General features: G+C 41.6%; 1 protein-coding gene across 1 annotated transcript; it reads right to left on the bottom strand.

Annotated features, from left to right (window-relative positions):
• Positions 1-9,793: 9,793 nt before the first annotated feature.
• On the bottom strand, positions 9,794-16,131 carry LOC124665574 (probable sodium/metabolite cotransporter BASS2, chloroplastic). The gene is made up of 13 exons (XM_047202973.1): positions 15,976-16,131; positions 15,782-15,899; positions 14,311-14,434; positions 14,153-14,194; positions 13,931-14,044; positions 13,747-13,809; positions 12,705-12,832; positions 11,872-11,953; positions 11,732-11,783; positions 11,538-11,635; positions 11,041-11,202; positions 10,308-10,397; positions 9,794-10,212 (listed from the first exon to the last, which is right to left on the bottom strand). Exons 1-13 carry the CDS (start codon positions 16,070-16,072, stop codon positions 10,135-10,137), a joined length of 1,248 nt encoding a protein of 415 aa, XP_047058929.1. The 5' UTR covers positions 16,073-16,131; the 3' UTR covers positions 9,794-10,134.
• Between the last annotated feature and the right edge of the window lie 372 nt (positions 16,132-16,503).

Raw genomic sequence — 16,503 nt, 5'->3', positions numbered from 1 at the left:
GGAGTCCCTAGTAAGCCTCTTGTATAACTAGCTTGTTGATTAATAGATGATCATGGTTTCATGATCATGAACATTGGATGTTATTAATAACAAGGTTATGTCATTAGATGAATGATATAATGGACATACACCCAAATAAGCGTAGCATAAGATCACGTCATTAAAGTTCAATTTGCTATAAGCTTTCGATACATAGTTACCTAGTCCTTCGACCATGAGATCATGTAAATCACTTATGCCGGAAGGATACTTTGATTACATCAAACGCCACTGCGTAAATGGGTGGTTATAAAGGTGGGATTAAGTATTCGGAAAGTATGAGTTGAGGCATATGGATCAAGAGTGGAATTTGTCCATCCCGATGACGGATAGATATACTCTGGGCCCTCTCGGTGGAATGTCGTCTGATTAGCTTGCAAGCATGTGAATATTTCACAAGAGATGATATACCACAGTACGAGTAAAGATTACTTGTCAGTGACGAGGTTGAACAAGGTATGGAGATACCGATGATCGAACCTCGGACAAGTAAAGTATCGCGTGACAAAGAGAATCGGTATCGTATGTAAATGGTTGAATCGATCACTAAGTTATCGTTGAATATGTGGGAGCCATTATGGATCTCCATATCCCGCTATTGGTTATTGGTGGGAGAGGATTCTCGACCATGTCTACATAGTTCACGAACCGTAGGGTGACACACTTAAGGTTTGATGTCGTTTTAAGTAGATATGGAATATGGAATGGAGTTCGAATGTTTGTTCGGAGTCTCGGATGGGATCCAGGACATCACGAGGAGGTCCGGAATGGTCCGGAGAATAAGATTCATATATAGGAAGTCACTTTCCAAGTTTGGAAATGATCCGGTGCATTTATGGAAGGCGCTAGAATGTTCTAGAACCTTCCGGATGAAATCACCATGGAAGGTGGAGTCCCGGTTGGACTCCGCCAAAACCAGCCAGCCAACCAAGTGGGAGGGTGGAGTCCATGGAGGACTCCACCTCCTTGGCCGGCCAACAAGGGGGGAAGGGGAGAGTCCCTGTCCCTCTAGGTTTCGTCCATATGGCAGTTTTTTAATTGGGGTCTTATTCGAAGACTTTGGGCAAACCCTTGGGTTTCCACCTATATAATGAGGAGGAGAGGGAGGGGCAGCCTCGTACTTGGCCGCACCACCATAGGGGGGCCCTGTCCGGTGCCCCTACCCCCTCTCTCCCAAACCCTAGCACACCTCCCTCCTCATACACCTCCCGTAGCGCTTAGGCGAAGCCCTGCCGGAGTTCTCCACCACCACCGCCACCACGCCGTCGTGCTGCCCGCTGGAACGGGGAGAAGGACGTCGTCATCAACACCGAACGTGTGACCGAGTACGGAGGTGATGCCTGACTGTGGCACCGGCAAGTGATCATCTTCTGCAACAACGAGATCTAATCTCGTAGGCTTTGGAAATCTTCGAGGGTTAGTCTCATGATCTTCTCGTTGCTCCCATCTTCTAGATTGCATCTTGGCTTGGTTTTCGTTCTTGCGGTAGGAAAAAATTTGTTTTCTATGCTACGAATCCCATCAAAAGGTTGGGCAAAAAATCAAAGTGGGAAGTATAAGAAAGAGAAAGAGAGATTGCTAGGTATTATTGATCAATTGGATGTGAAAGCTGAAACAAATCAATTAAGTGTGTCAGAAAGGGAAATTTTAAAAAATGCAAATGGTAATCTAAATAAATTAAGAAGAGAAGAGGAGTCTAAATGGGCTCAAAGAGCGAAGGTTAAACATATTCAAGAAGGGGGAAATAATACGAGATATTTCCACTTGATTGCAAATGGAAAGCATCGAAAAAAGAAAATTTTCCAGTGAGAGCAACAAAAAGGAACCGTTGTTGGTGAAAATAATTTGAAGGTCCATATTACTGAATTTTATAAGAAATTGTTTGGGGCACCGGCACCAGATAATACTTCTTTAGTAGAGGAGATGGTGCAAGACATTCCACAGATCTCAACAGTGGAAAATGAGATTTTGACAGCTCCTTTTTCTGAGGAGGGGGTGTATGAGGCAATCTCATAAATGGAGCATAATAAAGCTCCCGGGCCTGATGGTTTCCTGGTGGAGTTTTATCAAATATTTTGGGAGGTAACAAAAAACTACTTGATGGCGCTTTTTCATCACTTTAATAAAGGGGATTTGCCTCTTTATAAACTGAATTTTGGCGTAATCACTTTATTACCCAAGAAAGAGGATGCGGTTCAAATTTAACAATATATACCAATTTGTTTACTTAATGCGTGTTTCAAAATCTTTACAAAAGCAGGTACAAATCGCATAACGGGGATTTCCCCACGGGTTATAAAACCAACCAATCAGCTTTTATGCCTGGAAGAAATATTTTAGAAGGGGTGGTCATTCTTCATGAAACCATTCATGAGTTACATAGTAAGAAGTTGGATGGGGTTTTGTTTAAGATCGATTTTGAAAAGCATACGATAAAGTGAAATGCCATTTTTACAACAGACTTTGAGAATGACTTTGCCCCAGAATGGGGTAGGTTGGTTCAACAATTTGTTCAAGGGGGGAGTGTCGGAGTAAAGGTAAATGATGATATTGGTCATTATTTCCAGACAAAAAAAGGTTTGAGGCAAGGAGATCTGTTGTCTCCAATGGTTTTTAATATTGTAGTTGATATGTTAGCCATCATAATTGAAAGAGCAAAAAATGATGGTCAAGTTGGTGGGGCTTATGCCTCATCTTGTTGAGGGTGGCATCTCTATTCTACAATATGCCGATGATACAATCCTTTTTTTGGAACATGACCTCTTGAAAGCGGTTAATATGAAATTAATTCTTTTTCTGTTTGAAGAGCTCTCAGGACTTAAAATTAACTTCCACAAAAGTGAGATTTTTGTTTTGGTAAGGCAAAGGAGGAGGTTGATCAGTACAAGCAGATATTTGGATGTGATGTTGGTTCTCTCCCCTTTAGGTACTTAGGTATTCCTATCCATTACAGAAAACTCAGAAATTCTGATTGGTATCTAGTAGAGACCCGGTTTGAAAGCAAACTGGGATGGTGGAAAGGAAAATTATTGTCCTATGGGGATAGACTTGTCCTCATCAATTTTAAGAACTTTACCTATGTTTATGTTGTCCTTTGTAGAGATACCTGTTGGGGTAAGGAAACGATTGGACTTTTATAGGTCTAGATTTTTTTGGCAATCCGATGAAAATATGAGAAAAGATAGACTTACAAAATGGAATATTGTCTGCCGACCCAAAGATCAAGGGGGCTTAGGTATTGAGGTTCTTGAACTCAAAAATAGATGTTTATTGAGTAATTGACTTTATAAACTTCTTAATGAGAACGGGGTGTGGCAAGAATTGCTACATAAAGAAATACCTAATACAGAAGACCTTGTCTGAGGTGAAAGCTAAGTCAACAGATTCTCCCTTCTTGAAGGGATTGATGGGGGTTAAGGACGGTTTCTTTTCTAGAGGCTTCTTGAAAGTTGGTAATGGAACAACTACGCGTTTTTGGGAAGATACTTGTTAGGAAAGATACCGTTAGCCCAACAATATTCATCTTTGTATAATATTGTGCATCATAAGAATGTAACGGTAGCCCATGTGTTAGCTCAAATACCTCCGAATATTACTTTCGGACGGCTGTTAGTGGGTAACAAATGGACTTCATGGTTACGGTTATACCAAAAAATTATGATGGTTAATTTAAATGACGAGGCTGGTCGTTTTGTTTGGAGTCTGACAACCAATGGCTTGTTTACGATCAAGTCTATGTATGAGGATGTTATGAATGACCACACACCTTTGTTCAAAAAATACCTATGGAAATTTAAAGTATAAAATTATTTATGTGGTTTCTGAGCAACAAGGTTTTGCTCACCAAAAATAATTTAGCTAAACGTAGGTGGAGTGGGTGTACGGAATGTGTTTTTTGTGGAGAACAGGAGACCATTGAACACCTCTTCATCCAGTGCCCTTTAGTTAAACTTATTTGGCGCACGGTTAATTTTGCATATGACCTTCCACCTCCAACCGTTATTACGAATATGTTTGGTAATTGGTTAAATGGAGTCGATAGACAATCTAAGGCTTTCATCCGAATTGGGATTTCTGCCTTATGTTGGCCTATATGGAGGGTGAGAAATGATATTATCTTTAACAAAAAACAATCCTTTCACTTTTTGCAGGTTATCCATATGGTGTCACATTGGGTTCAGCTATGGGCTCTGCTGTCACCGGAGGGGCAGCGGGATGCTATGGCTTCTGGATGCACACGGCTCTAGATGGTCGCTCAGGATATCTTGTGCCAGGCTAGCTGGCGGCATAATAGGCGGCTACCTTGATGTGTAGTCATTCTATGTTTTATTTCTTTCACTTGTTGATTCTTGTATCAATTCTGGGCGATGCATGATTTTTTACAGATACTGTACTCGTAACTTTTTAATAAAAAGGTTGTGTGCATCATCATGATGCAGAAGCCGGGATTTTAATCCCCATTTCAAAAAAAGGTAGACATATTTATATCTACTAAAATCATCAGTAAAAGTAATTAAGTACATATAACCAAAATCAAATCATTTTTTAAAGAAGATAGGAAAGATCTAGATGTACAACCCCATCCAAAGAGAAGTAACTTCCCCTTAAATTTATCAAGCTAGTTGTTATTTGGGTTCGCGGGAGACACTGGGTGTGCAAGGGCCACATGGAAACTTCCAAACCGTGGGGTTTTGCTACGAAAAAGTGTGTGATGGTTTGTAGGCCATCCTAAGATCTACCACAAGTAATTGAGCTCCTATTTTGTGCAGGAGGTTGAAGGAGAAGAAGGTGATCCTTTAGTAGCGCTTGGGGAGTCCTTCTTGGTGATCCGATCCACAACCTCTCCAACGTTGATTAAGTTCCCCAAGAAAGTGAACATTACTTCCATTTCTGTTTTCACCTGGCTCGGTTATTCTTATTCTTTTTTTTTCTTTACTTGTAATAGCTTTCGATCTTGAAGTTTGTTATATCATCTTATAGATACCTAAATCTCTCTTACACCTCTTTACTACTGGTTTGAATATTTTTGTTAGGGTGTGCCTATGTCTCAGTTGACTGAGATTTTCTTAAGTCGCATTCAACTCAGAAAAGTGCAACTACAGTTTAAAGAAAAGTGCAACTCGGTTCAGTTGCACATTTCTGTCAGAAAAGTGCAATTGCACTTTTTTAACAGAAAAGTGCAACTCAAAGCACATTTTTGTAAGTGATTTAGACTTAAAAAAATCTCAGTTGACTGAGACATAGCAAAACCGTTTTTGTTAATATACAATTATGATATCCGCCGATTCTCGAGTCATATTCCGGAAAAAACTATTTGTTTTCCTTTGGATTTCCAAGAAGATGAGTACATAGATCCCGTAAATATAGATGAGTATATAATCCGATGTGTATCACAATGTATTATCTCTCTTTCTCAGCCAGTGGAGCGGGAGAAAGAAGAATTGTTTTAATGTAAAGAAAAAAAAAAGGTAAGTTGTCATGATCATCTCAATCATTCCCCATTCGTCGGGACGGGACGGACGTGCAGTTGGAGATATGGCTAGTTGCAGAGGAGAAGGGCATGGCGTCAGCCACCGGTCACCTGACCTCGACCGGCTGTCCAGCCGGCGGGTTAGGCCCACGCCCACGTAGCAGGAGGAGGAGCATATGCAAGGCGTGCATGGTGAGGTCACCCAGCGCAATCGAGCTATCTTGTACATGCTGGGCACGTACGAGGCCGGCTGGTCTGGGACGTGACGACACAGGTAGCAGGCCATATACTATACTGAACAATACGTAGGTGCACATGCACCGAGCAGGCGGATCGTCCACGCCACGGGATATTCCCTCGTCTTCTTCTTCTCTCCCAAGAGACAACGAGCTTTTCCCGCCGAGGAATGCGTGACGGGAAGGCTCTGATGGGAGGGAGGCGTCCTGCACTCCATTGAATTGCATGCGTCCACCAAGCCCTCTGCAACCTGGCAAAACGGAAGGAACAAGGTCCAGGGCTGGGCGCAGGCCTCGAATCTCGTTTTGATCATCACAATGACAGTATAGACATTCATGGCTAATCCGTCGGTACCACCTTCGCTGCAAGAAATTCGGATCTCCGCGAGGGTCCCCTGCACCGCATGCATCACTAGCTCAGCTGCCGCAGCAATGGCGACCATGTGCTATCATCTTGAGGCGCTGTGACCTGTGAGTGAGCCCGACGGACAGGACCGGGCCGGGTGTGGTAGGTAAGCAGCTTCAGACAACGGAATTCCATCGATCATTTGAGAATTACGGCATATGCACCGGCGCCACAAATGTCTCCAACAGAGCTATCGGAGCGCTGGCTCCAACCAAATCTGCCGCTGACGCTTGTTTGAAAGCCGCCAATCCTTCTGCCGTGCCACATCTGCCGCCGACGCCACCGCATGCAGTCTGCGTGACATCCTCTTTCGTCTCGCATGTGTGGCGCTTCGCGGCTCTTCTTAGCCGTGGAGCGGCTCTCCGACTACCCCCAGCACACAGCTCCGGCTCGAGCCCACCTTGCGCACAACGTACGTGTTCAACCGTTTGCCCATTCATGTTTTTTTTTACATTTTTCCCTCGGTAATTTGGATAATGTTCGGTTTTTTTATTGCTCCATTGTTTGACAAATAGACTATGGATAGCGATGATGAGTTGATGATCCAACAACTAATACAAGATGAGACCTATGCTGCCAGTCTGCCACCCATGATGAAGAGAAGTTGACGATATATCTTACCTTCTTCTGCCTCGTAAGCGTATACGAAGGCTAGCTCCTCTTCTGTGTGTAGAGGTAGCGATGCCTTACGAGATGAACAAGGAGTTGTTTACGCGGATGCTGCATCTTGTAAAGGAGCATGATTCTACTTGATGTGTAAGAAAAAACTGCACTAGATTTTTAATTGGTTCAGAAATGCATGGCTGCCTTGAAGTGTCTTTCATATGGAGATCCTCTAGATACACAAGGTGGCTATCTACGCATGCCTATGTCCACTGCCTTTGAGAGTGTCTACATGGTTTGTCAGGCGGTCGTGATAGTGTATGGACCAGTCTATTTAAGAGCATAAATGAAGAAGATCACACATATACCAAAAGGGTACTACCTAGATGATGTCATCTATCCAAAATGATCCACGTTTGTGAAGACAATTCCCATCCTTTTTACTAGGAAGAAATTGCACTCTGCTTAATGATGGGGAAGTTGTAGAAACGATATTTGCTATGCTCCAAGCTCATTCTGCTATTGTTTGGTACCCTGCTCTTACATGATTGACACATAATCAGATGTGAGAGGTTATGAATTGTTGTGTCATCGTGCACAACATGATCATCACGAGTGAGTGCACTACTCCAGTGGTTGATGATCAGCCGTATGATCGATCACGGAGCCCTCTTGCCGAAATTGATCACCAGGCGTTGACCGATTTTTTGCAATTTCCTCGCCATGCATAAAGATACCCCTGGCGGAGAAGTGTTCATCGCCAATTACAAGATGATAAAGTAGGGTATTTGTGGGTGATCAAAGAAAACACTGTTTAACAGTCTTGATCTAGTTGAACTTGTCAACTTTTAATCCGTTTTAATGGTTGTATGAATCTTTTTATTGTTTATGTTTGAAGTATCATATTTCTTTGTTTAAATTATTGTGGACTAGTTTATGTGTTTAAAACTATGCAACACGGTTGCATTGTGGTAGAAATATGATCTTATTTTTTAAAAGTATAACCTAAAATATATATATATATATATTGGAAACACCTAAGGTATTGAAGGATGCCCCAAAGGGCGCCACAGCTTGCTGCTCGTTGTTGTTAGACTTTCTTTTGAGGGTACCGGCGAAGATGCTCTTACTCCAATAACTACCCACATGATCGTGTATAGGTCATGGTTTTAAAAACCGGTGGCTAGTTCATTGGTTCACCGGCCCGACCGCTGGGTTGGCTGGTTTGATTGCAATAAAATAACAGGCCGGTAAAAAACTAATTATTTTTAAAAGCAAATTTCGACTATGTGCAGGGATAGGTAGCGGTATCTCGCTGCCATTCTGCTCGGAGGCCAGCTGGTTCATCGATCATATCATGGTGGCGTGCAGGCAAAGTACGTGTCGACTGGACGTCGTCCGTCGCTGCCTGCGCGCATGCAGTACGGGCCGGACGTAGGCGAGGGCATGCCAACCACGCTACGTACGCGCGCGGCTAAACGCCATGATGCCACCATGATGAGCAGAGCCGCGCGCAGCTCCTCCCTCGATGGATCCTCCCATCAAAATCAGAGCGGAAGGAAGATCCTGCAGCCATGCTGCTGCACCCGTACGTACGCCCCATGCTCGCGCGCCATAAGTTCGTGCACGCGACCGGTGTTTATTCCCCGGAGCGCTAGCTGGGGTCGATCGGTTCGTCGAGCTTGGATCCTGGGAGATCGATGGGACTTGAGGTACTACGTCGTTGTGCCTAGGAGTAACTGGCGTGCCTCGATCGTACGTGATCATGTCAGCGCCGTGCACCGATGAATTTTATATATCCAGCTTCATATGGCATCCTGCCGTGACCTCATGTACTTTGGTTGTACAGTCGCCAGTGACCTCGTGTGCGGTGTGCCTGTGCGTGCGTATGGCGCTGCGCCGTCGCACTTCTATTCAATGCATACGTAGGAAGCTAGGAAATGCACCTCTACCGGACCGATGTATTTCAGACACGATTTGTGAATGTTTCAATCAGTTTTTGGCCACTGGAGATGGGGTGCAGACCAATTTTTTTAACCGCTGGAGATGCCCTAAACAACCACTGCATACAGGCGCAAGAGCTAGGCCTTCTTCGCTATGCTGATGGGCGGTGTGTAATAAGCACTACTGTTTTGTGCCCCTAGTTTAGGTGAATTTATCATACTAAACCTTGCAGGTAAGTACTCCCTCCATTTTAAAATAAGTGGCATAGGTTTCTCTGGATCCATGTATATTTACCATGGAAAAAAATAGCGCACTATTTCAACGCTAATAGCACGCTATAGCATATCTGGAGAGCCGACGCTACGCTATTTCGGCGCTATAGCGTGCTATTCGCGTTAATAGCACGCTATAGCATGCTAATAGCGTATTTTTAGACCCACGCTATTTTGTTATAGCGCGCTATTTTTTTCCTTGATATTTACATGCTAAAACGCATCTAGGTACATGTAAATCTAGACAAGTCTACGATAGTTATTTTAAAATAGAGGTAGTGAATCATATCAGTCGAAGGAAGAAAGTCCCTAGAGATGTGAATTTGTCTCTCTTTTTTTCAAAAATAAATTTATTGTAGGTCCCTTGATCCCTTCCCGACCGCTTCCCTTTCAAGAAAAGTACATAGGCCTTTTTTTAGGCTTTGGATGAAACAAACATATAACTGCACTGGGCCACTACACCAGAGAGCAGAGTTCACGCCTGTTACTGATTTGATCATGTTGATGTCTAAGATTTTGGTTCACTGTGAGGCCTTCTGTTTCCAGCTAGCCCAGATATGGATGCAAGCTTTTGCATAACTCAATAATTGTAAGAGTTACCTCAAAAAAAAAATTGTAAGACTCTAATCTAAAAAAAGATAATTGTAAGATTCTGATAACAAGAATATTTATAAACCTTCCAAACTTGCTACAAAAGTAAATACTCCCTCCATTCCAAAAAAGAACTTTGTTGGCTCTTTGTCTATATACAAATGTATCCAGACGCATTTTAATATATAGATACGCCTATATCTAGACAACGCTGCGATTTTTGGAATGGACAGAGTAGGTACAATGCTTTAATTCAAAAATGCAAACTGGAAAACCAATTACACTGATCGCCCATGTAATGTAAATGGGCAACAGCCTGTAAAAGAATTCCTGCTTTGCCGAAAAACAGCTTATTTCCAAGATTAAAAATACAATACCCACCAAACTTCAAAGTGCAAACTCATACCTAAATCATAAAAAATCCCCTATAAATAATATGGTATTCTCTAGAATAAGCGTCCTTATCCTGCTATCCATACCTAAAATATGCGAACATGAAATAAGCTCTGATGTAACTGCACTCAACTACAACAAGGCAACGACTAGCAGCTGGAGCTTAGAGTTGTTCTTGTTTCATTCCTTGAAATCGTCTTTGTCATCTGCTGGAAGTCCTTTGTTTCTCCAGAAAACTGCAAGAGCACTGCCTCCGAGCTGTCATGCAAAAAAGTGCACTCAGATATTGACATGAATCATCACGCAATACATGTAGTGACTATGGAGCTATGAGAAGAGGCAAGAGAACCTACCGCCATGCACACAACACTGACAGCAGAAGGAACAGCAACAAGTGGGTTTGTGAAATGCTTTTGGGCAAGTAAAAATCCAAGTGCAGAGCTCTGGAAACATGAAAAATGTCACTGTTAAGCACAAAGGGCATTACAGCATGAAGAATGTTTAGAATAGCTGTAAACTTCACATGTAGTACTGAAAAGGTTAAAATATCTATCTAAGGCAAGTCTCAATGCTATGCAAACTCAAAATCGTTATTTGACAATAAGAGGAACTGTTATGAACTATCTTGTTCCATTTAGCAAGGTGTCGATGATGTAAACCTAGACAGATTTATCATTAACCCTTGGACTTTCCCATGTCCACCACAGTTAGATAGACATGACATCTTATTTCACCAAGAACTACATGAGAAACTGACTTCCTTACATGCATATTTGTGACTAAATTTACCGTTCTAATATCCGGCAAAACAATATAAGAATTATAAATTTATTAAAGACCATACATGCACTATGGTTAAGACAAGAAAATTTATATATCAGTATTTCAATATCTGTCGATGTTGTAAACCTAGACATATGTATCCTTAACCCTTGGACCTTTTAGTATCCACTGGAATCAGACAGATATAACATATTTGCATATTTAGAACAACATTATGAGAATTATAAACTTCTTAAAGACCATACCTGCACTATGTTTAAGAAAAGAAAAAAATCAAAACTGAACATTTGAATATCTGTGTACCTGCATCCCACATTCAATGGAGATGGTCCTTGAAGTTGATTCCCCGAAAGAAGACAATTTCGAGAGCCAATACCCAAGAGCAAATGCAACAGCATGCAGCAGGGCAACAGGGAGAATAAGTTGAGCACCTTGAGTTTTCAACACTTCTGCGACTTGCCCTATCTTGTAAGATGTAAAAATTGGGTTACAAATAGTAAAATAAATTAGGAATATATCCAAATATCAAAAATAAGAGCAAAACATTTTATTCAAAAAATGTATCTTCAAAATAGTACTATAAGCCCATTAAATGTCAGTGATGTCGCCATTCAATGAGATATTGCAAACTTTGTGCAGAGCAGAAATTATTTAGGTTAAAGTTCAACAAAATGTATTTCAATTAACTCAAGCAATAATTCCACTCTTTCTTTTAATTAGGACAATATCTGAATTTCACCTATTAATGATGGATTGAACAAAGGCTTTGAAGCATTACTCAATCAATTATTGACACTTACAGGGCTAGCACAAAGCAAAGTGGTCAGGATGACCCCTATCAGAGGTGTAACGAAGATAATGCGCTCAGTGAACTTGGGAAAGTACTCATGCGCCAAGACTGCAAAATAACAGAAATAATGTCACAACATATGTCAAAGACATTCCAAAGATGCCAATACAGTACAATGGATCTTCAATTAAGATTTTTAAGCACCTCCAACAATAGTTGGCATTAAAACAACCTGGAAAGTACTGATGGCCAAACCCTGCACAATAAAAATCTTTAACCAAGACAGACTTGACCAATTAAACTAGCAAGAAGTTAATTCAGGATATGGATCATAGTGTGTTTACTGCAGCATCAACAGGGACTAGTTGGCCAGCAAGGAGTTTAGTAAGGAGTGGTGTCATTGCTATAGCACCAATAGTCGAACAGCTGGAAAATAAAGAAAAATCAAGTTGTTAGAATAGTATTGGTTGGGCAGTAGACTAAAGCACGCAACATAGTATCTAAGAGGTTACTGAATTAAAAGAGGTTACTGAATTAAATCAAGTAGAATGATGCCACATAAGTTATGTGCAAGTTACAGGTTTGCTGCCTAGTATCAACAAAGAATACTTATGCAATAGGCACTACTGCTATGATAATAACCTACTAAGGTACTACCTACTTTAAAATGTTTCACAATTAGAAGGATGGCATGCTTCACATGACACAATATATACATTCCAAAAGTATTCTGTGCTTAAACTTTTTTTAACACTGTGGCGTCCTCAATAGTAATTCTATTTACATCTTCAAAGCAGAGAGCGTGTTTTGAGTGTTTCATCATGGTAGGCAGCAAATTTGCAGGTATTCACTACAAAAGGTGCTTAGTTGCTCAGACCAGATAAAATTTTCACAGCTAGAACTTGTGATGGAATATCCAAAACAAATGTGGAGTTCAATCTTTTTATGCAAACTATTAGCAGTTCAAGCTTATGATTATAATAATTAAACAATGCATCAAATTTTAAAGCAACTATCATATTCCGTACTTAATTAATGGACAAAGTCAATCTTAAAGGCTTCACTTCCTTAATGGACAAAGGGACTCAAGAGAGATGCATGTATATCCGTATATGGAAAATAAGATTAAAAGAAGCACCAAGGAACTGTCTTTTCTCAAAGAATATCCAAAGCTTACGTGGTCATAAGAACTGAAAGGGCAACATTTCCTTTGGATATGTAAGTTGCAACATTTGATGCTTGACCACCAGGACAACATGAGACCAAAATAAGACCAGTTGCAAGAGGAGCGGATAACTTCAATGTCTGTAAAATAGGACAACAAATTAGGTGCAGATAAATAGTCGACGCTACAACGATAAAGGCCTATCAAGAAATTTCAAATTTTACTTGGTGCAAATTCCATTTGCTACAAGGAATTCTAGGTTAAAATTGTTTGTCATGAACAAATAGAATTGCTTTACCCACAGAATCATATATCTCTCAACTCAGGCATACATTAAGTCACATTGACAGAAAACAATAAAGCCTTCTGTCCCAAGCAAGCTAGGCTAGGTTAGAGATGAAAACCAACAAAAACTGTAGAAACCGAAGAGTGAAAAGAGAAACAAAAAGAACAAGAAAAGTAACATGGATTGCTGATTTTCATGCAATCCTATCAAGTGCCAAATAGGTACTCAGGGCATAGAGTATTATATCAGTATATTAATCTGAGCCAATTATCGTATTTTTCATTTAATTTTCCATAAACCTTAGATGGTAAGTCCTCGCATAAGCCTGTTGATCATAGAAAATGACCAGCATAACACAAACAAAAGTGTCACTTACAGTTTTTTATCAATTCATATGTTGTTTGTTACTTCTTATTACATCATTATTTATAATTAAAAATAATAATAATAAAACATCTCCTGAGACACATCGACAAATTCAAACTCCTATCCAGTATCAGAAGTACTTATCTTGTTATCATAGAAAGGACATTTGGAGATTTAATATTTACTTCTGCAGAACATTAAGAACTCATCAAACTTAATATTTGGTTAGTGTAGATACAATGAGTTTGGATTACAATGTTTGAATTAAATACTTGGTTTTGGGATAAAGAAATTATGGTTGAACCAACAATGCACCTATTCATCAGAAATTTAATAATACACGAGCAGTGAATTATGCACAACTGAATCAACAATATTATGCATGCCTATGGTTAGCATTACCAATGCAATAGCATAACCTAGCATAGGCTTGATCAAATACTGCGCAAGAAATCCCACACCAACCTGCAAAGTAGCTATTACATCAGTGAACCAAAAGAGATTCAACATCATTTCAGGAGATATTAAGAATGGAAATGTATCAGTATCTCTACATAATACATGCGGCTAAGGGACAGTTACATACCGTCCATGGATTTCTCAAACATCTCCTGAAATCTTCAAATGTCAATGTTAGTCCCATTGACAGCATTAGGAATCCTAGGCCCACAGTAAAAAGATCAGTCTCCAACCATGTGACCTGTAAACCCGAGGAAAGTAGAAAACCATACATTCAGTTTGGTATGGCATTAGAAACCCGAGGAAAGTAGAAAACCATAGTATGGAAATTGCAGGTGAGAAAGTTTACCATCGACGGCTTGTAGATGCCAATAATGGTACCTAATATGACCTGCAAAAGATAATCTTCATATTACTAGATTCACAAAGATTTGTGTTTCATTAAAAAAAGAAACTACACATTAGAAAAAAAAAAGTAAACAGAAAGATGCTCTCATAGCAACTTACCCAGACAGGGAAAAGAGTGGTGAGTAGCTCAACTATTTTCTCATACTGGCTTGCTCCAGCCGGTATGCTCTCCGGCAGATTACTAGATATGTTAGCTTCCGCCTTGCACAAAAATTGACGGCTCCTGAGAAAGCAACAGATTGTCCATTCATTTAGGAAAAGTAATTATATCTTTGAATTATCTGGTCAAGTAGTATAAACCAAAAAACATGCAACTATGGGGGAAAAACTCCCCCTTAGCTTTGCATCTAAAGTAGGTTAGGAAGACTCAAACCCAGGTGCCTTGCGTCAGGAAGCATAAACCAGTGGTAATATTTAGAAGAAAAAAATCACAGAGATGGTTCTCGTGAACTCAAATTATTTGGAGAAATTTAGCTATTAGATGATGGTACAATATTGATTCTCCAGGAAAATAATTCCCTGGATATCAAGAATTGGAGAGATAGCTTATAGCTATCAAATTTTATCAGTAAAACAACAACAAGATCAAAACAAAAATCCCAAGTAAGTAAAAACGAGCAGAAAATTACAAAAAAGTGGAGAATGTTTAAATAAATATTCAAGATGTCACGGCCTAAAACAAGAACAAATATGGATTTTTCGCTGGTATGGGTAGGTCTGAATATGCACACAAATTCAAATTGCGTACATGCGCTCTAAATAAAATTAATGTACGTGCGTCATTTAAAAAAATGTGAAGCTGCAAAACAATTACCAAGTGTGCACCTGCAAGACCCTGTGTACTTGCTGCACATAAATGAGTTTTCCCGTGATGCATAAACGTGGTTGAAGAGTGTAGGCATGATAAAATCCATACAAACTTATCTTTTAGACTCTAGTTGAGATACTGCAACCAAATTTTAAAAGGTAGACCAGCTAGTTCACCTGATTTTTATTAAAGCATTCAAGATATGAAGTTTAGAAGAGAAAGCACACTATGATTAGAAGGTAGAATGAAGTTGAGCAGACTACATGACTCATGTAAACACAAGTCGCTTGACTCATCAGTTCACTGTTTCGGGCCTTTCGGGGCAAAAGCAAGAGCTTCGACCATTAGAGTTATTAATACCAAAAGTATGTTCACCAGTACTGGCTGTATATCAACATATCATGAACTTGAGACCCAAAACGCACTGGTATCAGTTGCTGAAAAGAGGTAGAACCTATACCAGTGTACATTTCGCTGCAGCCACTCATTGAGTACCGCTTGCTTGTTCGGTTCGTGAACCTCGGAAACGAAAACCTCCACGGTAAACAAGTTGCACGAGTGGCAGATCCAACAGTAGGCGCCCGCCTACTGTTTGTAAGGCGTTGAGAATTATGTATTCAGAATAAACGAAGGTAGGGGCGTGCGTACATACAGGTGTATAGACTAGTCAACCCCAGGCAAAGGCAATTACGCTGACCAACGAAAACCCTACAACTGGGCAATCCATGCCTTCGGCCGGACCAATTTTGCAGGCCCAATTACCTGAGAAAGGGGCCGGGAGTGGTGGTGGCTGGTGCGGGCGCAATGGCCAATCCCCACTCCGCCTTCTCCGTCGCGCCCCCGTAGGCTGGCACGGAGCACGCGACTCTCAGACCGCACCCTGCATCCAGACGCGAGGAAAAACAGGTCAGCTGAAACAAATGCGGAGGAGGGAGCGGAATCGAAGGGGCGCGTACCGGGACGAGTAGCGGCGAGGCAGGGGCGCGGGCGCGGGCGGAGGGCGCGGGATACGGACGCCATGGAGTGGGGAGGGCAGGCGGCGGGAGGCGGCATGGTCTGACGGAGACGGTTTGTGGGTGTGGGTGTGTGGAGTTCCGGAGGTCGGGGAGGGAGAGGAGTGAGGGTTTAAGAGTGTGTGGAGTGAGCGGAGGAGAAGTGGCGTTGTCGACGACGAGGAGGGGCGGGGCAGGGGCGGCGGTGGGGACGAGGAAATCGAGGGGCGGCGGGAGAGCCACACATCCGGTCGACTTTTCGGCCGCGGATCAGGTCTGGTGGCTCCCTCTCCCTCTCCCTTCCAGTTCCAGCTCCGCTGCGCTGCGCTGCGATGCCGACGTGCTGCTCACATCCGCGGCCCGCGGCCGCACGAAATCGTCGCCTTGATTTGGTAGGCCTCCAATTGGGCTGGTACAGTCCAAGAGCCGAGGTGTTAGGTCCAGGGGTGTTGGTTGGTTGGGTCTGGGAATCTGGCCCGCTCAAACCACAAC

Source organism: Lolium rigidum, chromosome 6, assembly GCF_022539505.1.
Source record: "Lolium rigidum isolate FL_2022 chromosome 6, APGP_CSIRO_Lrig_0.1, whole genome shotgun sequence".
Lineage (NCBI taxonomy): Eukaryota > Viridiplantae > Streptophyta > Magnoliopsida > Poales > Poaceae > Lolium > Lolium rigidum.
This window is presented reverse-complemented; position numbering and strand designations above follow the sequence as displayed.

Bases quoted from the DNA above. Each gene is read 5' to 3' on its own strand.
- LOC124665574 (XM_047202973.1), bottom strand. From the start codon at position 16,072: ATGCCGCCTCCCGCCGCCTGCCCTCCCCACTCCATGGCGTCCGTATCC. The intron at 14,435-15,781 runs GTAATTGGGCCT...TTGCTTTCTCAG, and splicing joins ACTCCCGGCCCCTTTCTCAG to GAGCCGTCAATTTTTGTGCA. The intron at 10,398-11,040 runs GTACACAGATAT...TCATGTTTCCAG, and splicing joins CCATTGAATGTGGGATGCAG to AGCTCTGCACTTGGATTTTT.